Source organism: Phaethon aethereus, assembly GCF_964289735.1.
Source record: "Phaethon aethereus genome assembly, chromosome: 14".
Taxonomy (NCBI): domain Eukaryota; kingdom Metazoa; phylum Chordata; class Aves; order Phaethontiformes; family Phaethontidae; genus Phaethon; species Phaethon aethereus.
This window is the reverse complement of record NC_138590.1, coordinates 473,264-496,833: the sequence shown is the minus strand read 5'-3', so window position 1 is coordinate 496,833 and position 23,570 is coordinate 473,264. Positions and strand designations below refer to the sequence as shown.

The window sequence follows — 23,570 nt, the reverse complement described above, 5'->3', positions numbered from 1 at the left end:
TGAGCTTCTCGAGGTGTAAGGTCTAACACCCTTGCCCAGCCTACCTGGTAAGATGCCTGCCTCGCACCATGGGCCAACAGAAGTGACCAAGATGCCTGTGCAAGGCAGTCTCTCCTTTCCCAAGGAACTGCAACTACCACCAAGTTTGCATGGTGGTTTCTCAACATGATGTTTAAAATCCAGTGGATCATTTACAACCTTTCAGTGAACAATGAGAGGTGGGACAACCTACAGGTGCCAGACAAGCTTTTTAATACAGGTATTTAAAAGAAATGCAAGAATTTTGTAAGAATGAGATACTTGTCAGCTTTCCAGATCATCACACCTCACAACATCTTCATTACCTCCCCATATGCTATACACATGTGCAATTCTATGACAGATCATCAGTAACCATAAAAATCAGGGGGACTATGTGTTATTTAGATAAAAATTGAGAGAGATCATAAAAAAGGAATGTGAGGGAAAAAGTCAATTACAACTTTAACTCTGGAGACTTTACCATCTCTGCACATCATGAAGAAAAATCAGTCAGGAATGATGTTCCCACAGAGGAAAGAGGTTTTCAAAAGGAGAAACTTCTGTGCAAGCCACAAGGCATAGGATCATAGAATCATAGAACAGTTTGGGTTGGAAGGGACCTTCCATCTAGTCCATCTTGGTCATCTTAGTCCACACCCCCTGCAATGAGCAGGGACATCTTCAACTAGAGCAGGTTGCTCAGAGCCCCGTTCAACCTGACCTTGAACACTTCCAGGGATGGGGCATCTACCACCTCTCTGGGCAACCTGGGCCAGGGCTTCACCAATCTCAGTGTCAAAAATTTCTTCCTTATACCTAGTCGAAGTCTGCCCTCTTGTAGTTTAAAGCCATTACCCTTTGTCCTATCGCAACACGCCTTGATAAAAAGTCTCTCCCCGTCTTTCTCATCAGCCCCTCTCAGCCCTGGCAGCTGCACTAAGGTCTCCCCGGAGCCTTCTGTGCTCCAGGCTGAGCCCCCCCAGCTCTCCCAGCCTGTCCTCCCAGCAGAGCTGTTCCAGCCCTCGGATCATTGCTGGGGCCTCCTCTGGCCCCGCTCCAGTAGGTCCATGTCTCTCCTGTGCCGAGGGCTCCAGAGCTGGATGCAGCCCTGCAGGGGGGTCTCCCCAGAGCGGGGCAGAGGGGCAGAATCCCCCCCCTCGCCCTGCTGGCCACGCGGCTTTGGGGGCAGCCCAGGACACGCGTGGCTTCTGGGCTGTGAGCGCACGTTGCCGGCTCACGTCCAGCTTTCCACTCACCAGGACCCCCAAGTCCTTCTCAGCAGGGCTGCTCTCCATCCCTTCACCCCCAGCCTGTGCTGATACCGGGGGTCGCCCCATTTTTCCAGTTTCCTTTCTATTGTTGAAATTTGGCTTTTAGTGAAAATAGCATGTATCTAATGCAATGCAAACATGTAGCATGGATGGTGAACACAAAGGAAAATCCTGGGGAAGGGTGGAATGGTCATTGCCTTGACGGTGCTGCACCTCAGCACGATGTCCCCAGTGCAGCGGAAGGCTAAGCACAACACAAGAGCAAATTCTGAGTACAGTTTCTAATCAGAAAAGCTTTTAAAGGATGCCTGGCCAGTCCCTGCTGTGGCTACAATCAGATTTCCTTTAAAATCCGAAAAGACTGAGTGTTCCAAGAAGGAAACATCCCCATAAAATCTGCAAAGCAGAATTGTCAACAGAGAGGCGCAGCCAGCTGTGCTGTCAGGTTTAGGCTTGAGCAGCTCGTTAATGGAAATAGGGCACAGATCCCAAAATAACCACCTGGTCCTCGGTCTCTGGGTGCCTGCTCGTTGGGACGGGATCCTGGGGGATCAGCATCCCGGTGTCGGGGAGAGACTCTCCGACACAGAAATAAGGCCCTCCACCAGAAAGAGCTGAACCCGTGGCCAGGCACCGGCCGTCTAGATCTACACTTGTATACATACTTTGATTTTTATTTTTGTGTGCCCATTTTCTACCGCGTTTGTGACAGCTGAATAGGAGGGAATACTAAAAAGCACTTCTACTATATTGAATCAAATTAAACATTTTGGGAAGTCTGTTCTTGCTTTCTGGAGACTCAAGGAAAAATGTGATGGCAGGGCACAGATGTATTTTCTGCGATTTTCTTCTGACTTCAAAGACTCACGTCTTTTTTCTTGTATTTCCTATAGCCTCTTTTGGTTTTCTCACTTATCCTCAAAAAAAAACCCCAAAAACCAGAGCTAAATCAAAGGCTGTGACAAGCATATCTTATGAGTATGAATAAACCCATGTATTGAAAAAACTTGGAATGCCTAAAATCCAGCTGCAGTTTTAAGTAGCATGTTCTTCAAGTCACCATTGCAATAGTTATCAACCTCTCCCTCTCTAAGACAGACACCAACATTACAAATCATATTTTTTGAAAGATGTAGGGAAAGATCCGTGGCTTTGGGAGAAATCAAAGAGAAGCAGCGATTAAAGAAGATTCCAGGAGGCAATAAAGCACTTACTTATGCAAAATATCCCATAAAAAACAAAACAAATAAGGGGAAAGGAGCTATATGGAGGGAGCAGGGGAATAGGTACTTACACTCTTCTTCCATAACAACTATTTTAGTTTCTGAGGCTGGTAAGACTTGTGGTGCTTTCGTTGTTCCTGGGGAAATTAAGGTAAGAAAGTAGTAAACAAAATATCTGTTTTGAGCAGAGAAGAGTGGGCTTAGCTGCTGCAGGAGGAGGAGAGGAGCAGGCGCTGCCGGTGGGCGCGGGCTGACGCGGCTGGCAGCGTGTTGGTACTGGTCCGGTACGCTCGGACGAGTACCCGGGCAGCGGGGGCGGGAGCGCCCTTGCCGGGACAGCACGGGGCACGCCGGTCCCCCCACTGTAAAGGGCCTCGTGCCTTTGGGTTCTTTGTCGTGATAAAAAGGCAGAAATGGCTCAGGATTCACCCGGCAGGTGATGAGTGAAACTGTGGGAGGTTTTCTCAGCCCTGATGGCCACGGGAGTGCAAAGATGGGATCACAGAACACGACAGTGAGGAACATGTAGAGTTTAAGAAAGGTGAGATCATCTGAAGAGCCTCCATCCCACAAGTGCGTGCTGTTCTGCGGCACAAAGTAATGCTCGTGCAAGAGATGGAGGAACATGAACCAGATGAAGGTCATGGCCCAAGGCAATACGGAGGCCGAGCACATGTAGGGATTTCCTTTTTATAAACCAGGATACTGGGAAAGTCCAACATCCACAGTCACCATCTCTACTCAAGCCTGCTGGCAGCAAGAGCCCCTTCGGGATCAAAGCCCCTCACCACCCTCCAAATGCACAAAGGAGAAAGCACCAGGAGCCTACGCTGTGCGCGCAGCACTCTGTCAGAGGCAGGGGGTGAGACCACCACGAAAAGGCAAAAGCAGAAAGAATTTTTTATAGAAGTTTGATTTTTCCTCCAGTGTTTAGCAAGGGGTGGGTGGGTGTCAGTTAAGGAGGTGTCTAGAAATTTTCTGAGGAAAAACAGAGTCTGAAACAGTCACATCTCAGCTGTGCCCTCATGCCCATGTGATACCAATATTAGACTACTCATTAAAGAGAACAGGGAAATGCGACATTTTTCTAAGAAAGCATCTAATTTACCTCTAATAAAAATCTGAAAATAGCACTAAAGTACAACACGTTTTGGCTAAGCCCAGAAGCATTTCCTTGGAAACTGACACCCTCCCAAGGCTCTTCAATGCGAAAGCATTTATTTCTGAGCCGGACATTTTGTGGAAATACCAGAATTGCAGAGGGGAGTTGGGCAGATGGGCATTTTCTAAGTGACAAGGGGTTGCTGCACTGCAGCCTCTCTCTTTCTAAGAGACCATCTCTGCTAAGGGAAGGTGAAGGCCAGCAACAGCATTCGTTCCTGGCACCTTCAGTGTGGGAGCAGGCACTGGACATCTTCAATTTTGCAGCTTGGCTGCGTCACTAGTGCCAGTTTGTGTAGTTGTAGTTTGGAGGCTACAGAAGCAGAGAGCGCGGGAGCTGGTTTGGCTGTGAGAGAGCTGCAAAGAGAAGTCCAGCAAGTGTATTCTATTCCTGGGACCTTCCTTGTCGGAGCAGTCACTGGACATACTCAATTTTGCAGTTTGGCTCGCTCAGTACAGACATTTTTGTGTCTTTCTTCAGTGTGGTGTTTTCAGTGATTTGCAACAGATCTGCATGGTTGAAAAGGCGCTCTTTTGAAACAGGTGTAAACTGAAAAGTGGTAGTGGAATAGAGCAAAGAGTACTTTGCAATGTCAACAGTGCCTTATCAGGCTGAGAAATTGTTACCAGCACAGATTAAATCTCAGACCTTCACATCTGTGGGCCTTCTCTGCCAGCCAGGACTCAGGTGGGCTCAGGAGCCTCCGTCTCCGGCCTCTGCACCCCTGGAGGGGAAAGGCGTGTTGGGCTGGGCAGACCTCCTTCCTCCACAACGTTCATCTCAAGCCTCAACAGCTCAGGCCACCTCTTGCAATGCCACCTCTCTACAGAGGCACCCAGAGATGTCCCCAACCCTCGTGTCTCTGTATCACAAGACGGAGGGTTAGTTCTGGACTTTTTCATCACAGCAACATTACAGGACCTCCAACAATAGTGCTAAGTGACAGGTCAGAAAGTGTGCTTCCAGCAGACCGTCCCAGAGCGTCAGTCCCAGCCAGCCTGACCGGGACAGGCAGATGCACCACGTCCCCAGGGACAGGGCAGCAGTAAAGAAGCAGAATATAAAGCAGCAGAACATATAGAAACAACAGTAGCTGGAGTGAGCTTCTGAGAAAGAGAGGAAGGCTCCAAGGCGAGGCCGGCTCACGCGTCTGCTCCAGTTAATTGTCATAAACTACTAGAACTTCACAGAGCACCGTGTTGGGATTTAGCCACAACAGGATCAGTGCTAAGGAGCCTGGAGAAGAACGCAGGCAGGGACAGAAGACAGCACATGCATGGATTCAGAGACAAGCAGATGCCCTGAGGAGTTTTCTACTGAAAGATACCACAGGAGAAGGGAGCTTGCAGAAGTGAGGAAAGCTGTCAAGGTCCCAAGAAGGCCCACCAGTAAGGGAAGAGGGATACTCCAGGACAGCACGTGCCGGGGTGCAGACGAAGGCTGCTCAGCTCTGGGTAGCTCCAGGGGGAAGTGAAAAAAGCCTGCAAAGCGAGTGACAGAGCTGCAACGCCTACAGCAGTCACCATCATCTTCTTTACCTTTTCCAGGGACATTCAACTAGCATTCAACTGCTGTCCTGCCGGGTGACCTGCAAACAGAGCAGCAAGGTGTGCATGCAGCTGGGAGTGGCGAGCCAAAGGCAGATTTGGAAGGCAGCTTAGAAAATGGATTAGTGAAGGCACAGCCAGAGCGGGGCAGAGCAGGCAGCCGGCTGGGTCTTCAGCACCTTGCAGCCTGCAGCTCCCACTCGGAGAAGGTACAGGCCAGATCTTTGGGTCTCTTAGTTTGCTTTTCAGATCTCAACCCATTTCTGGGCAACTCAGGTGTGTCCTCATACCCCCAGTGACCTGAATGAGAGCAACCACCCGTCCTGGCCAGACAGCGTGCCTTCCTGCGAGAGTGAAACCCCGACAAATGCTGCCATTACCGGTGCGTGCTGGCAGGGGCAGCTGGAAGCTGAAGGTGGCCTGATGTGCATCTTCCCGGTGCCAGAAGCAGCGTGCAGGATCAGAGCCTTGTAGCGGGCACCGCTCAGCCGTGCTGCTCTTGTGAAAGGAGGTTGCTAGTGACCGGGAAGGGCAAGTGGAGGAGGCAGACAAGGGCGCTGGTGGCGGGCACCCGCTGCCCCTGCACGTTGCACCTGGGGAGGGGGGATTGCACGTGCAGCTCCCAGCCAAAGCAGGCGCAGTTCGCATCGCCATGGGACAGCCAGAGCATGGGTCAGAGAAAAGGAGCAGCACTGCCTCAGTTAGCATACTCTGGTCATCTTTCCTACCGTGATCGGAAAGAAACACAGTAGAGCAGTAGGGCTAACTTCACAGGCATGAAGCATGAAGGCACGGAGGTCTGAGCATGGGTGACCTCCCTCCAGAGTCTGCAAGCACTGGATTTTTACAGGCAGGGTAACTGAGGGGGAGGCTATGTGATACTGCAGCTTCACAGAATAAAAGATTCAGGACTGCAAACACTGCTGAGGCAGAGGTTAATAGGGAAAACCATGCCAGAAAGCAGCAGGAGAGAGCTACCTTCCTTCACATCTGACTAATGCTAGCAAGAGCACAGCAGAGGAACGGGATCACCCCGCAGGGCTGCCGAGCGCAGAGCCCAGGCTCCTGCAGTGGCCCGTTGTGAATGGCAGGAGGAAGAGCTTAGGAAACAGAGCTGGTACAGTCATCCCTCCCCTAGTCACACCCTCCCGGCTTCTGGCAACCACTGCAGGGACTTTCTGAGCTGGAGGGTGCATCCAAACCATCATGTTAAGCAATATAATTATTATGACCAAGATAATAATAAAACCACCTAACCTCAGACTCCATCCGCTGAGCTCTAAGAGATGGAGCACACATTCTAGGATGAAAACCAGAAGCAACTTCACTCATCACAAAGCCATTGTTTAATTACTTGTCTTCTGGTGAGTTTTGCTTCTCAGAAATTATTTAAAAAAAGAAAACATCAAGCCCACGAGCTTTCTTTCCTCCTTACCCCTTTTAAAAAAATACATAGACTGTAAGTTTATTTAAAATGTAGATTAACCACATTGCCAGTGACAGATAACAAAGATAAGCATTTATGCTAAGCTGCATCTTTCTTATCTCCCAAGATTGTTTTACTCGGTATCCTGAAAGCATGAAACGAAATACAAGACATCATGTGCAGAAGCTCCCGCTTTCTGCTTGAATGGCAGACAGCTCAAGACATTTGCTGGCTTCTTCACTTACCACTTTTCACATTCAGGCTGCCTTTTGCGGTGTCTTTCCCTAAAACGTTCTCCGCTTCGCAGCTGTACTCCCCAGCATCTTCCAGCTTCACCTTGTTGAACTGCAGTCTGGAAATCTTTCTGTTGAAAAGTACAGCAGACATTTCTTACTCGATTGCTAACCACCCTCAAGAATTGATAACCATTCCTGGCCCTGGTACGCTGCCTGGTACATCACCCCTTCTTGAGAGGACGGGCTGCCTGACCTCACGGGCTGAGTAGGCGCTCAAGCCTGGTCAGGATTTAGATGAGACCCTTCCCAAGAATCACAACCACCATGACTTCCTGAACGACCATCTCCCTCTGAACCCGCTGCTCTTCGCATGTTGCCACGGTTTAGTCTGACTCCTGCTCTCATTTGCACAAAGTCTTGCGAGGGGTTGAGCCCAAGAGTCCCAGCATCCCAGCACACACACTTTCTGCAGTGGAGAAAAGGCACTATACTGATGGGCAGCGGGATCTGCCTGTGTAGACGGGGTGCGGAGGTGAGATGCATGTTCTGCACCTTCCTCAGCAGGGGGGTGAGCGCTCCGGTGCTTCACCGGCTGCGTTCAGCAGTGCCACACACTCAAACGGAAACACCCACGGGGCCAGGGGGGACTCGTCCCTTTCCAGCCTGCAGATCAAAAGCCAGTGGTTTCACCTAGGCAGATAGATAGCCTGTAGCTTTATCCAGGCCAACAAATAGGGCAAGCACTTTGTCTCCCCCCAAAACACACACTGCACTGTACTACAAACATGTGGGGCTGAACTGCACACAATCATCTTATCAGCCAGAGCAGAAGACGATGTACGTGAAGATTGCCCGTGTCACCCAACGACCTGTGCTGCGTGATTCACAGGAGAGGGAGCAGCTCCGCGGCAGAGCTCTGCGGCGCTCCGGGACGGACAGGCATCGCCTTTCCCACCGGCTGTGACGGCTGTCTCATCCTCTGGGATGTCTCTCTGACTAATAGGCAAAACCTTTCGCTGACCACTTAAAGAGAGATATATAGGAGCCTTCAACACACACTGAATACCACTCATGAGACCACAGTGGGACTCCCACACTAGGCCCTCTGTTTTACTACAGTTCTTTCCATTTTAGCCACCTTATCAAAAACCACCCTGTGTACTCTTCTCGTGAGAACATACCTCTGCTTTCTACCCCAAGCTTTTATCTCAGGTCTGTGTCATACAGTTGCTTTATTTAGAGACTTGGAAACACTGTCAGCTTTAGAAAGAGGTCCCAGTGGCCTATGTCGCTGAAGGCAAATAAAATTCCTTTTATGTGGAAAACAATCATTAGCTTTGGACATATTTGCAATGTTACATGTGTCATCTGAGAAGGACTTTTCTTTGGGCTGTGCAAATTATTGTCCATAGGAAGTCCTTCACAGAAGCACACTGGCATCTTTTTAACACCCTGACATGCTGTTCTACTGGGAGGCACGGCGCAAGGACGCAGCATGAACATCTCACTAGTTATATTAGTAAATTAAAAGCACTTGGAGACAACTTGGTACGGCTCCCAGGATACAGGCGCTGCCTTGTTATACAGGATGCGGTTGAGTGTTCAATTGCACGAGTTTAAGCCCCATGTGGAGCAATTTTTAAATGAATGTTGACAGTATGCAAAGATCTCTTGAATCCCTCTAATCCTCAATCTCCCCTAATCCACTGTGCAAAGTCAGTTATTTGGGCCAACATGTCCCAACATGGGCACCTAAACAAGCAGGCTGATTCAAAGTGGTGCTAAGCTGCCTTGACTCCCAGTGCTGTACACTTCTCTGAATTTTCTCAAGTCTCTTAGAGAAACCTGTGACAGTCCTGGGCATCATGGTCCTCACTGCTGTGATGCCTTAGGAGTCAAGCAGCACCCAAGAGACAGCAAAGCATTTAAGAGCCTCCAAGGTCTGTTGCTACCTGGTGGCAGTTGAGTTCTGCATCTTGCTGGGGAGGTATGATGGGTGCCTGATGAAGGGGGTTGGCTTTGTTGGGCTGTAGTGCCCAGTACGGGACCACGTTCCCCGCTCTCTCCACAGAGGCAGGTGTAGGAACACTGGGCAAGGGGTGAGGTGGGCTCCTGGTACTACCGCGTGCAACTCCAACGAGACTGCCCCCAGCACAGCCCAGCCATTACTTTCTCTCAGCTGTCTCAACCCTCACTGACAAAATACACCATTTGTTTTATAAACCACCCCTGTGACAGGCTTGCAGCTATTGCTGCAATGCAGGGTGAAAAAGGCAGGCAGCACATGTTGAAAGCAGCTTGGAAGAGTGAGGCTCTAACTTAAAGTCCTGTAGAAAACACCACCCTGGCACACCAGCATGCTGAGGCTACCTGCCAGTGCAGCGCTGAAAGCACTAACGAACACGCTGCCTTCAGCTGCCGGAGGACAGATATTCTAATGATAACTGTCTGCGTTGCAATCTCATATGCATAGCACATTTCACTGTGTGTAGTAACTGGAAAAATCCACTACAGCATTACAATATCACCTATGTACATGGTCTTTTACAGATAAAGGGTTTTAAGTCCCAAAGATACAAATTAGTAAGTTATTAGTGACACAACAGGCTAATGAAAAGGGGCACACTTGACAGATTCATCTCCAAGAACAGGATGAGAGACGTTTGGTCTTTTACCTGGAACTGGAGAGGAATGTGAGCAGAATAAAAAGCAATGTTGGCATTTATAGCATATCAGCATCAAGGTGAAACTTGATAACAAGAGGGTTATTCTGTTTTAAAGCACAAGACGGTTATGCTGTCAAAAGAGCTTATTTTTACTTTCCATCACAGTCTGTTGAAATTCTCCTGGATTGTAAGATCCCCTTGAAAAATCAAGAGCTGCTTCTTGCTTTTCATACCTGAGGCCAGTGGTGTAGCTACTCTTGGTCTCCACACCATGCTGTATAATGTCAGGCAACAGACTTGGAGAGAGAGATGAAAGGTACAGATGAGGATCAGTTTTAATGTGGTGCCTAGCCACAGCAAACAGAATTTCCCTATTCCAAGAAGCACTGAAACAGCCAGAGATATACCTTGTTTCACAGCATCAGACACGCGCCTTTTAATTCACATGGATAATGCCTGTGCACTAGAACTGAACTGAAGGATGTAGAAGAGACCAGACCTTGCTTGATCTGTGTCTCGCAAAGACACAGTTGATCAGTCTGCCTCTGTTCTATTTTACTATCTCCAAGCGCTACTGAAATATCTCAAAACTGCCTAGGAAATTGGTTTTTCAAGTTTGTGTTCCTCCTCCTGCTGCCCCCAAGGGCAGGTACTTTGTTCACTTGAGGGCTGAGGCGTGTTTTTACAGAAACACCAAGTAGTAGCATACGAGGGATTGCGTTGTGCACAGGAGTTTTCTATCAGGTCCCCTGCTGCCCTTCTGGGCAGCGTGTCTCCTGGGGATGCCGGCCCCTGGGAAAGCCCTACCATGTGTGTTCACAAGGGTGCCTGGCTGCCAGACGATGCCATTCTTCTGGAGGAAGGCACTGCCCCGGGCTGTTTGTTCAGTGAAAGGGCCAGGGACACTGACAGATCCCGTCTTTTCACTGCAGTGCAACTCTGCTGACATTTCTTTACTCCAGGGGAAAATCTGCCTCATTGTCTTTTCTGACCCTCAGCACATATGACTTAGCCACGCACTAATTATCTCCTGTAGTGCCAGTGGAGGAATAAGCCATGGGGAATATGTTGTCTGCAAGCTCTGGGGGATAGGATTCACAAGGAGACCTTCAGCCTGGCCAGAAGAAGATCCCCCAAAATACCTTTCTGGCCAAGAGAAGAGTCCCCCAGAGGGCAGTTTGGAGTGATGAGTATATCACCCTCTGCAGTGCCAATCTCCAGACTACAATGAGAAACAGGGACATCAGGCCTTGGCTGGGACCTACACAAAGATCCTGGCAAATTCTGGCCGGGAAGGGTGGCCTCATCTGCTGTAATTCAGACATCTCAATGGTAGACATCTAAATGTGAGCTTGGGCCCTGCGGCCTCCAGTATAGTCAGAGGAAAAGAAACAGGCACTTCATCTCAGCCAAGGAGGAACTTTTCATGACAGGAGTCATGTTCCCACCAGCACTTTGGTCAAGCTTGAACCATTTTTCTCCTCTTCCCTACTGCCAAGTGGAAATGGGATCAACTTCCCAGGTCACCTCCTTGCAAAGCCATTCATCTCAGAGCGTGTGAACAGGAGAGCAGCTGCAATGAGCTGCCTCCCAGACACCTATGTTTCACCGAGGACTCAGTCTTCCCCATGTGAGTTCAGCCGCTTCTGCATCATTCAGGACAAAAATAGCTCTAGGATTCCTACTGTTGTAGTATTTTATTAGTCTTCTAAAAATAGGGTAGCTAACACATAAGCAATAAAGAAGTCAAGGAATTGGCTGATGAATTTGAAGACTACACCGTATCTGGCCCCTAAATTGTCAATGAAGAACACTGCACATATAGTAAACACACCTGAGATCCTCGGAAAAGGAAATTCCCAAACCTTGCAAAGGAGACACTGAATACACTGCTGTGGTTACCTGTTAACTCCATTCCTCTCTGTCTGCACAGAGAGCCAGCGGCAGGAAGCACACCGGTATTGCAGGGAGCAGAAAGGCCAGCAATTGCTGTAACGTGTCCTGCTTACACTCCTGCCAAAGATCTAATTGGTGTCTGTGTGCTGTCCTGGCACTCTGCACGGTGCTGCGTTTGCCCTGAGAGAGCAGGTTAATGATTGGCAAGAAGATTCAGAATATCCAGTTCTCCAGCTTACAGTCCAGAAGTGTTGTCCAGCAACCGTCAAACATCGGGCAGCCCCACCGGCTGGAGCAGGGGCTGCCAGTGCCCTGGCCTCAGGGAACACATTCACCTTCCCCAGCACACGGTGGGGTAGAATCAGGCAGAAGAGATCACTGCACTGCAAAGCAGAGTGGGTTTGGCCGTGGCAGACCTCCATCTGGCAGGGCCGAGTGGCAGAAGATGCCAGGAGCATCCTCTCCTCTGCACAGCCAGATGGAAACCACCCCAGTCTCTTCCTTGCCCTTCAGTTACAGACCAGCATGACAGAGCTGACCAAGCCGCCTGTGCCTTGCAGTGCTTGAGAAAAACAAGTGGCCCTGTGCTGGCTGCTGTGCACTGTGCAGCATGATCTGGCTAGCTCAGAATTAGCTACAGAAAGAGCAAATGGGAAAGGGGAAAAAAAAATGCCCTCAAGCAAAGCAAACAAATAAGAGGGGTAAGGAGAGGAAGGTTCAGACTTTTCAGCTCGGCCGTCATCCCTTTTGCAGTGGGCAAAGTCCTCCTTCCTCCTCACCTCACACCATCATCTGCCCCGCTCAGTGTTTGACCTGCTGGGACTGTGGGAGAAGCATGCGTGGGAGACAGCTAAAGTCCTTGCAGGTGCCCAGGACAGGACCAACCACCCCCTGGCCCCCTCTGCCTGCTCTCTCCTACCCCTGTCCCCCGACATTAAAGTGCTGTTCTAACCTGAAAAGCAGATTTGCCCCTTCTCTGATCAGCAGTGCTGTTGTCGCTCTGTACCCAGGCTTAGGATAGGCTGATTTTAAAAGGAAGACTCCTCACTCTGCAGAGCTGACACTGACACTGGTCTCAGAGTGAGAGAGCTGGAGTCCCTCAACAAAAGCGTCAACAAAAGGGGAAAAGATCGATAAGTACGCTCCAAAGAGCAGGGTCACTTGTGCAACCCCTCTCCATCCTCCAATTCAGCCTGGGGCCGCATCACTGAACTGCCATGGACGTTCCTGCAGCGGGAGGAGGTGTAGGGCAACAGCGGCAGCGTAATGCAACCACACACCCGTCCCTGGAGTGGACTTCGGGGCCGCTCCGTTGAGAGGCAAACCCCCGTGTGCTGCTGCTCTTTGCACCAGGCGAGTCTGTGGCAGCTGCCAGGGCATGAGATCAATACATACGTAAATCTCAGCTTTGGGTTAAGGCTGATGCAGAGAGCCGATGTCAGTGCAGGGTCCCGTGTACCACTTGTCCTGGAGTTCAGGGCAATTGATCCACCCCACGAATGTTTCCTCCAACCCCAATGCCAGGATTTGAATTTCTCTGAGAAAACATAGATCCTGGAAGCTGTACTCCGAGGCCAGCTCAGAGCAAGTTCTTTCCCTCCTTACTGTGACATCCCACAGGAGCAGGCTAGCAGCCTCCCAAGAGCCCGGGACCTCCAGCACCCAGAACAGACACCTCCCTGTCCCAAAGCGCGTATGACCGCAGTACGGAGACGAGACACCCCCGTAGGTGTGCAGCCAGGACAGTGTGCAGAGGCCTCGCTATCTCAGCAACCAAGCCGCACGCGTGGGGAAGAGAGGGTCGGTGCTGCTGAGGAGAAAGCACAGAGGTCCTAGTCTGGAAGCGTATCACTTATTAGATGGAGGCTGGTATGCTGGGCAAATCAGAGGCAGGACCAAAACTTCAGGGATTGCCCTGGTGGAGGGAGGCCTGAGAGGGCCTTTAAAGCAAAGCCAATTAGTTTTAAAGAATGAGGGGAGGAGGAGAGGGAGGTGCCATACTAAAAGCAGCTGTCTGGGGGAGAGCCCTGTGCAGAGCACAGGAATGGAGATGAGCGGAGCCAGACTGCAAATATTCAGATCAGGTAAAAGCATTTGTGGGAAAGGGATGGCACCTTCAGATGGACAGACAACTGCCCCTCCAAAACCTCCACAAAACGCATCATGATGGTGGTACACAGGGTTGTGCAAGAGATTCAGTTACAGTTTTGGGGCTCCTGAGTTTGGACCCTTTGGGATGCACTTCATTCTTTTCTTCCTAAGGAATTTTTCTGCAGCTGGTATGTGTCACATATCCTCACCAGTCCCTGATCCATGAAGCATAAGGGGGACCTGGCAAATTCACGCCTGTAGGTATATAATGTGCTGTCCCAGATGAACTTCCTGCAGCTTCAGCCCTCACCCCAGCCCTCCTCTCCCAAGGCAAAGCGTTTTAACTTAAACTGGATGAATGGGATTTCAGCTCAATGAGTCCTTCAACCTAATCTTTGACATTTTGCAACTGCAGTGGGCTAAGGTCTGTAGGGAGAGATTTTTTTTGTTTTTGAGCAGACAACATCACTGGAAAAACCACATGAAATTTCAGGCACATAAAGCCCCTTCCACCTCTAAGTTTGCACACACCATCAGTTGAAGCCACCCAGCATCTGACTGTAACTTGTTAGCCACTATAACTCAGTCAAGTTTGATTAAATGCCCATTCCCTGAATCTCTTAGGAGCCCCAACTTGCAAAGTTTGTGGATTGTTCTAGCTCAAGACCCAACTGCTTCTCCTTTCAGTTCTCAAATTCCCTGGTTCAGTCCCAGGTGCATTGGCCAAGATGATGTCCATCATCCCCTTTAAAACAACAAACAGACAAACAAAGGAGATGCTCTCCTTCACAGCCTCCCCTCCAATAAAGTGCCTTCAGCAGCTAAAACCAAATCCCAAATATCGGAGACTTATAATGACATCGTGAGAGTTAGCAAGGCAGAAGCTCCCCTGGTGATTATAACAACACCGGTGCTTGAGAAGAGCCTTAGCTTCAAGGCATCTGGAATGGCTCTTGCAAGATCCATTGTCAAATGAGCTTTTTCCTTTGTTTAAAAATGTCAGCCTGAAGACCCCTGCCAGAGTGGTGGTATAGCCTGCTTGGGTTCACTCTGGCTCCCACAAGGCTTCAACAGTTCTCTTTGCCCCTCCTTGTCTCCAGGCTTAATTAGGAAATCATTTATCTTTATTGGCACTCTCTTTCCCCTGCTGCTTTGGCATTATTATTTTTTTTTTGCCTTCATTCCAGAGCAGTGAGCTGTACAGGGAAGACCACAGCCCCATTCATTGTGGGTGGGGAATAATCTACAGCAGGGAGCTCTACAAGGAAGACCCCAGCAATGAATCTGCCCCAACTAGCACCGCCTGAGGGACTACTGTACAGCAACAGGAGAGGAGGGTATCCCTTGGCTCCACTTACAGGCTAACAATAGGGATTCCTGGTGATACTGAAAGTAGGACACTACTCCCAAGGGATGTCATCTGGTCAGTCTGTCCCAAACTGAACTGCCAACCCTCTCCAATCTAATGGTACGCCTACTGCATCACCCCAGCAATCTCCCTTGGTAAAAGAGCACACAAAGAGGCTGTAAGGACAGCCACAGCTAGGAGACTCCCAGGCTCCTGGACCCCTTCTGACTCCAGCTAAGATCTGTGTGTCTCAGGGCTAATCCCTGAGCACAGCCTGAAGTGGGGAAGGTTCTCTACACCTCTGCAAACAGAAACTCCCTTGGCTTTCTCCACAATTGGCATTTGACCATTTGCCAGGACAGTCAGAGAGTCAAAACCCAACCTTAACTTCTTGGGAGCCAGCGGCTGCCATCAGATCTGAAACACACTCAGCAGAAAACGGTATCGTTTTGGCGGTTCAGAGGAAGAGCCACTCACTGTGCTGAACTTCCACTACGGCATGCAATACTTTCCGGGTAATTTCTCTAGGTTCCCCATCGGCTGTGTTTTATTTAAATTGAGAGAGAGATAAAATTCCAGCCAATAATTTCTTCCACCTTAAAGAGAAGTTTCCTCTTCATGCAAACCAGGCTTGCCCCAGCCTGTTAGTAATTACAGATGGAACATGCAGTGCAGAAAGGAGGAATCAGAATTGTTCCCCTCCCTCCAGCAAAATACCCATTGAAAAAAACCAACTCCTTTGCCTAATGACACCAGAAGCTTTGCTGGTAAGTTTAAAAAACAAGAGGGAAGATGATTGATGGAAAAGCTGAAGAGCTGATACGCGCTTAACCGCTCCTCTCCTCCTCACAACATATGCTTCCCTTATTTTCAAAGAGATCTCCTACTCTAGGAAGGCCAGTGGGATCAGACGAAAACCTGATCACAAAAAAAGGGCTTCAGTCACACTTTCTAGTCAGAGATCTCCAGGCTCTTTAAATACAACAGGGAGGAAAGCCAGGCACAGAGCGGGAGAGGAGTGAGTCACAGAGGGCAACCATGTTCTTCTTGCCTCCCGTCCTAATCCTCTACACGTTGCCTAAGGACCACAGCGTCGCAGGCAGAGTCCGACGCAGCGCTGTGCGCAGCTCTGCCGGGGGCTCACAGGGCCAAGGGAAACACTATGGACAACACCTCCACACCCTGTCAGGGCTCATTTTGCCTGGCTCCAGCAGACAACTCTATAAGGTCTTTGGATCAAACTTTTAAAGAAATGATCGTGTGCACCTGGCCAGGTGCTACATAGTCTGTGAAGCTTTTTGCCTTGTGTACAGTCTCTGCGGAAGTCCCTCCCCAATGCTCTATTTCTAGCCCTCTGGAAACCCCACTCTGAACTGAAAGGAAGAGCAGAAGACTATCTGGAGACCAGTGTGTTATCTCTAAGTGGAGCCAGATGTATAAACCCCATTATTCTTGAATTAATCATCATAGAATAAGACTTCCTTTCTGAGCTTTACAGTTTAGGATGCTTATCCTTCCCTGGAGTCCTTTCCTAACATGCTGGAAGTAATGATGTACACCCATATCCCATGTCCAGTTTTGTGTCTCTCTGCTAAACTCAGTCCCACTAGCTATTTAATGGAGATATGCAAAGTCATGAGGACTCCCTTGATCCTCAGCCTGCATGCACAGAGCAATTTTTAATGTTTATTGCAGGCGGTCAAGACCAGAAGAAGGCAGGTCCAATGCCAGTGAGCACTCTGCCCTCAAGGTGTTTTCAAGCGCTAAGACCTGGGAAACTCAGTGGAGAGGAGAGCCTGAAAGCTGAGGATGCCAGACCGGCTGTGCACAGACTTATCCAGATCTGCTTGGAGAAGTGTTCCCGCACTGCTGACTGCTCAACAAGGGGCAAACGGTCATCGAGGGGTTATCATCTCAGAGCTGTCCGAGCTCAGCAGCTGCTTGAGCCTAGCCTCTAGCCTCTGCAGCCAGGCCTCAGCCCCAGACAGGCAACCTCTCCACTTAATGGCATGTTTCAATGGCAGCAGGGAGCAGAAGCAGGGATGGGAAGCGATTCTAGGGGCACATCAGCGGGGGATGCTTTGGGTTCACACCTCTGCTGAGGCTCCCTCAACCTCAGACGCTGCAGGAGGCAGGTGCTCAGCTTTCTTTAAGATGTTTATCCTTGGGCTTATTTTGCCAGCAGGAAGCACTTCTAGCACGCACATGTCTTTGGTCTGTCACTGGCAGGCTGTGAGCCAACGTGTTGCCATGGAAACTGGTAAATGCAAAATTAGGACTTGACAGCAGTGTCCTGAGGAAAGAGGATCAACCTTCTTCCATATGCTTATTTCCCTAAGCCAGGGAGCGCGTGCCCCCGCTGCACCGCTGTGGGTGGGATGCCATCCTGTCACAGCTTTGTGCTGGACACGGGGTGCCAGGAGGCAAGGAAGGACTATGGTCTCTGGGAGCACAGCAGGGAAATGCTGCAAGAGGCGCTTCTCGCCATCGCCAGGCTCCCTCCCCAGAGAGTTTTGCTGGGTGTTTGGTCTGGGTCTGGTTGCTCTCTAGCTCTGAGGGAAATAGCTCCCCAATATCCCGGCGAGACCCCAGAGCCAGCAAGCTCAGGGTCCCACAAGCTGCTTGCCCACGGAGATGCAGCATCCACATGGGGCAGACCCGCAGACCTCCCACGCCAGGCAGCAGTGGGTGGTGCGGACATTGCTCCAGGGCATCCCAGCCCCAGTACCCATCGGTAAACAGCTGGGGCCATGAGGCTGACAAGGGCCACAGCAATACTGAGGGCAACGGAGCAAAGAGGCAGGCACAGCTCTGCCGTACCTTGCTGCCTGCAAGCCCAGACAGTCCTTCCTGAGCAGATGGCATCCACTAGACACAAGCCAGTTACCCTGGATCCGCTGGTGTTTCTAGCCTAAGCCTTCCACTGACCACCTCTCCGCCCCATCCCAAAACAGCCACGAATCCCACCGTTCTCACGAAGGACGTCAGCCGTTTTGGGTATGACTTTGAAATCAAAACCAACAGGACTGAAATTAAATTAGAGCGATTGACAACGACCCATTTGAGCACTAACTGATTTTTCTAACTGATTTTTTTAGTGGCTCCCGATTTTAAAAATTAATACTCTGTCAAGTCCATAATGGGAAGAGGTGAGCTATTTTTCACACACTCAGACATAACATATGTTAGCAAAGAATTAGTTTCAAGTTTTCCAAGGAGTTGGGCGGTTGCAAGCTGACTTTGTTGCTGGCTAGGTCAGGATATATGGATGTAAGCATAGTCACTATTACGGAATAATTTTAAGATACTTCATATGTAAATATTTGGCCTTGAAAAATACCAACATGGATCCATTTAAATCAATCCCCGGTGAGAACCCCTTAGCATAGTCACTGTGGCCTGCTTCCCCGGGTGTGTTTGCACTGCCCGAACGAGGTGGCCCCGAGGATGACGCTGATGGAGCGCAGCTGCCCGAGAGCTTTGCTGCCTGGGGAGCTTGGGGCAGCCACGGCGGAGCTCGCCCCGGGTGCAGCGACACGGGGTCTTGCGTGGCTACAGGCCCTAGTCAGACAGGATCGTCGTGTGCTCTTGCACCCTTGCAGTTGCTTTTAGATGCTTTTGAGTCCACCTTAGTTCTGGAGAGAATTAAAGAGCAATTCCTCCCACATTTATGCAAGCCTGCTGCTGGCCGGCGGGGCGGCTGCTGAGTGTGGATAGCTTCTGCCTTCAACCCCCAAACCGCAGAGCAGGATTCACCCCGGGCAACCGGAGCTGCCGACAACCAGTCTACAGCTAGCGGGGAAAGAGCTACCTCCCCAGGTCACTGGACACCCGTCCCAGATATCCAAGGACACAGTTACCCAAGGAAAGACCCATCTACACACCCAGCACCTATCCTGTACACGCCTTGCTCCTCTCTCTCCACTACTCTTTGAGGAAACTGGGAATCTTGCTCCGTCTCCGGGGCATGGTAAAAGGGCCGTGCATGGTCCTGTGACTCCGAGGAAGCATCTCGGTACCGCTCAGCGGTGACCTGGAGAGCACAGCACCGCTTCTAGACAGTCTCCCAGCCCCAGACATTCAACGTCAAGAGAGCAGAGGCAGAGCAGCCCCGTAGCATACTTACTTCCCATTCCCATACTTGATCCGGATGTCTTTGCTCTTCTTCAGCTCTTTGCCATCTTTAAACCATTTGTAGGACGGCTGAGGGTTTCCAGCAGTCGCCTCACATTTCAGTGAAATCTTTTCACCGACATGAACATTCGGGCTTTTCAGTTTCTTCAGTTTGGGAGGGACAGCTACAAAGAGAGAAACCAGACAACATGAAACCTGCCTCTTTCAGAGTCTGCGCACAAGCGCTGTAGCCCACCAAGCCCCTTCCCCTTGGAGAAGCGCTTGCTGCCACGCGACGGCTGGAGAAGGGCTGCACGCCAGCTCGGCTCCCCAGGTTTTACCAGCACACAAGGCAGGGAGGGGGCACAGTGTCAGAAACGTTCGCATGGGGAACAGAGGGAACCCTGGGTCGGGCTCGCTCTTCTCCCCGCTCCACGCGGCCAGACGCGGCGGCTCCACGGCTGCCCGTGCTCATGCGGGCAGGACCTGCAGGGCTGCTGCTAGCGCAGGGGTTTGCTCTGCTCACCGGGGTCTCCCACGGCTAGAGCAGGGACGCAGGAGCTCAGGCTCTTTGGAGACTATTTTTCCCTGCATCCTGCCATTGCTGCCGATGATTACCAACGCCTACACGACTGCTGCCGCTGCCGACGGGCATGCTGCCAATCCCACAGCCCCGCCAGTCGCAGCCAGCGCGCTTCGCTGCAGAAGGAGCGGAGGCAGGTCACAGGGAGCCGTCCCTCGTCCCCCGGCAGCGCGTGCCACAGATGCTCGGTGCCTGACTGCTGAGACGGGCAGTCGTTCAGCACGACAGGATCAGCAGCGGAGCAGCGGCCCCTGAGAGGGGCTGCAGTGAAAACCTGCATGTATAAAAGCAGGGGAGGGACCGCTGTTCTGCAGGTTGCAGTTAGGGAAGTGAAAGAATGAAGCTATTTAAAATGGTCTTAGGACCTGCAATGTCAGGCTGGCCAGCATCTGAGCTTTCCTGGGTTTTTAAGAGAAGTGATTTTACTGTGTATCTGGCACGTCGGGCAGAGAGGGAGACACTTCTTATCCATCTCTGCCAGGCTTTATATTAAACCTGACAAGAAAGGATTAGCAGGCTTGCTATCTTTCTTTCACTAACAGGTCTGCGCGCTTCTAGCTCCCTTTTTCACTCCCAGCATTAACCTTAAAAAAGAAAATAGCAAGTTGCTGGTTTTGCCTTAAGAATATTGGTAACAATGGTTTCCACTTGTCTAAGATGTGTTACAGATAAAGTATTTCCTCTGTCTAATATGCACAAGCCATCTTTTAATTGCCTAATGCATTCTGATTTTGCGATATGGAAGAGCAATCAAAGGAGGAGGAACTGGATGAGTTTCAGTAGAGCAATCGCTATTTTATAGACCTTTGTACATCTCCACTCATTCTTCATGCCAAGCTAAGTCATCGTAGGTTGGTTTTATTCAAAGACTGTTTTCACTGAAAGTGATCTTATACAAAATAAAAAGCACAGCCGTCGTCAGGCATACGCTCCTGTGGTAGGAAGCTCTGAGAACTCTCATATTTCTTTGTTGTATGTGCAAGGGCATGAGAAGCTAAATTGTCCTTAATCGAAAAGATACAAACACGGACAGAAATGGAACAGCTCAAGGTAACACGAACTGGCTGGGCAAAGCTCACGGTGACCGAGAGGCAAACCCAGAGCCATCTGGGAGCCTGGGAGGAGAGGTGCCTGGCAGCACACGGTTGGGTAACGCAGCAGGTCTGGTCCCCCGTGCTCCAGACCTCCCGCTGACTCCGAGCCGCACAGCTACGCTGGCGCCGAGGCGCAGAAGCAAACTTCAGATCCAGGACTGCAAAGGAAGCGTGTTTAGCACGCCAAGGGAAAAAGAATAAACCCCACCAAATATCCTTGCCGACTGTTATTTTTGCACACCCAAGCCCGCTGCAGGCTCCCTAGAAACCTGGGCCACAGGCAACAGGATGGGGCGGGCTGCACATGTGCTAATGGGGCAGGGTCAGCACAAAAAACGGCTTGGAGAGCTGCAGGCTATTGCTGCAGGCTGCACACACTGACGTCTCGCACTGCGTCCCAGGTCACCGTGCTTTGGCACAGACAGAGAGCCACCTGAACAAAAATGATCTCAGCTTTCCCCAGATTTTAGGAGTTCCATGAAAATCCAAGGTGTCCTGGGTTTTGCAAAGTCAATATCCCTGATCATTGCCTGGAAATGGGTCACCCAGAAGAGCAGGAAAGGCAATGATGGAGAAGAGAGCTCGCCTCTTCTCAGAACACTGTGCACAGAGAGCTGGGAAGATAAAGAGGACCTTGCTTTTATAGGGGTCATTTTGGGGAATAGAGAAATAGACTCTGTCAAATATTTATTCTGTCTGAATGCGTGTGTCACTTGGCTCCTATTATACACTGAGGTCACCCTGTACCATGCCAACAGTATACATATGCCTTAAATACTGGGCAGGTCCTGACCTTGGCATTGGTGCATCTGCTTCATATTATTTCCAGGCTTGTGGTCTGCAGAATTATGAAGCAGGCACTATGGCCTGGGAGAAAGATGTGTCAGCCCTGCCTCTCTCCCCAGAAAATGCTGGCAAGAGCAGAGCAAAGCCTAGAAACCTGGAGGTCGTTGAAAGGAGAGGGTCAAGGACAAGCAAGAAACCTTCCAAGATCTCTATTCCCCAGTTCCTCCCCACCGACGTGAATCACCTCTCACCCAAACCTATGCACTTCTTGCACCCTGTGCTCCTGGTCACCAGTGATAAATTACAAGACATTCCTAAATAGGCAGGTCCAAAGAGGCATATGCCAAGCGTGGCGGAGATGGAGCAGACACTCACAGAGGGCAGGGGCTCTGCCTGCATCGCACGCCTCCAAGCAGAGGGTCCTGCCCAGAAGAAAGGAGAACGTTTCCTCCCCAGATTGCATGCCTTCAGCTGTCTTACTACAGGAGAGAAAGGGACTGTGCACTCAGCTCACAAGCCACAGTTCGTGGACTGTAATTCCCCAGCTGAATCAGACAGGCCAATGAAAGGGGAATCCAATCCAGAAATATTTTGGACTGCGTCTGGGAAAAGCCCTGTGCACAAAGAAACAGAGCTATGCTCCCTGACACCCAGCACATCTGTGTGCCTTCCTGCTGCCACACTGCAAGCGTGGCTTGTGCTTGGACAACAGCACGGGATGAGCAGGCAGAGCCCCGCGCCTGGGGACGCAGCATCCAGAGCCATGCACGGGCGGCTCCGGCCGAAGGGGAAGTCCAGCCGTGGTCTCCTGGAGGGACTGCTCTGGGCTGGAAAGTCTTTCTGCGTAATTCCTGCGTCTTTTAGAAAAACACAGAAATCCTCATTTAGAGCCATTAACTGCTGATGAGTCTGCCTAATGCCAGCCAAAGACCTTCCACTGGTTTTCATTCGTATTGTTTAAACTGCTCCTAGCCTGAATATCTCTAACTTTGGCTTCCAGCCAAGACATCTCTCTGCCTTTCTCTGGTAAATTTGAATCTCATCTAGCAACCAGAAACCTCTTCCCTTTTTAGGTACTTGTAAACTATGAATGAATCACCTTTCAACCTTCTCCAGCAGTAAACTGAAGTAGCTTGAGGGACCAAAGTAGCACACAGAATGCTAATACTGGAGTACATCAAAGACAAAGTTTAACATTTTGGTTCATTTTCAGCTTCAACACTGACACATTTCCTACCTCTGCCCTGTCCGAATCACAGAGTTGCAGCTCAGAAAGTCCCAACCTTGGTTCAAACAGACGTGGGGATTTTAAAAGTGTCCCCTTTTCTTTAGTGCTCTGAACATTTTGGGTCATTTTAATCGCCTCCCTGTTTGTTACTTTTTCAAACACATTGGGAAAACGAAGTCACTAACTTCATACATATCAAGATAACATACTATCCTTGGCAAACAGTCTCAGATGCATACCAAGTGGGGTCTGGGCCCAATTTCCAGATGTTTCCACCAGCTCCCAGCTTCCCAGCCTCCTCCGCACCAGTTACTGCTGTTCAGATGTGGCCAGTACGGCTTTCATCAGAGGCAAAACACCAAACCAGGGACAGCCAAGTCACCCCATCATCCTGGTGCAGGCTGAGCTGAAGCTGTGTTTTCAGCTCCTCATTGTCTTGATCTGACGGCTCTGGTCTGCCCACTCATGGTCTCCTCCACCGCCAGTTTAGCAACACACCGCTCAGCCACCACTGCTGCTGGGTTCACGAAAATGGGAGGAGGTTTCTGGCTGTGCTTGTCGGACTGAGGCTACAGGGAGCTTCAGGCAATCATTTAGGATCCATACCTCTTGTAAACTTGCAATCCTGTCAACCCCTCCTCTACCCGAATTCGTGTCTCCTCTCCACGGGATTGAAGACCCACCAGCCTCCCAAAGGCTGAGGTGTTGGACAGAAGAGGCAGCCACGCCCCAGGCAATTTTTCTAACAGACAACCACATCAAGGGTATGCTGTGCTACAGAAAGGAAGGTTTAATCCTGGTAGAGCTAAGACCAACAATAAATACACCTTTTCTAGAGGTTTTTGCTCACTCCAAGGTCAGATGAAACCCAAGCAATCA

The 23,570-nt window shown here is 50.3% G+C and overlaps 1 protein-coding gene across 1 annotated transcript in view; it reads right to left on the bottom strand.

Annotated features, from left to right (window-relative positions):
• The window catches only part of NRG2 (neuregulin 2), a gene marked incomplete at its 5' end in the record, with an annotated part of 172,618 nt that overhangs the window by 46,636 nt on the left and 102,412 nt on the right, over nt 1–23,570 (bottom strand). The window contains 3 exons of the mRNA XM_082006172.1: nt 2,587–2,652; nt 6,896–7,014; nt 19,014–19,185. Of these exons, the coding sequence (XP_081862298.1) occupies nt 2,587–2,652; nt 6,896–7,014; nt 19,014–19,185 (357 nt within the window). The remainder of the gene's footprint in view (nt 1–2,586; nt 2,653–6,895; nt 7,015–19,013; nt 19,186–23,570) is intronic.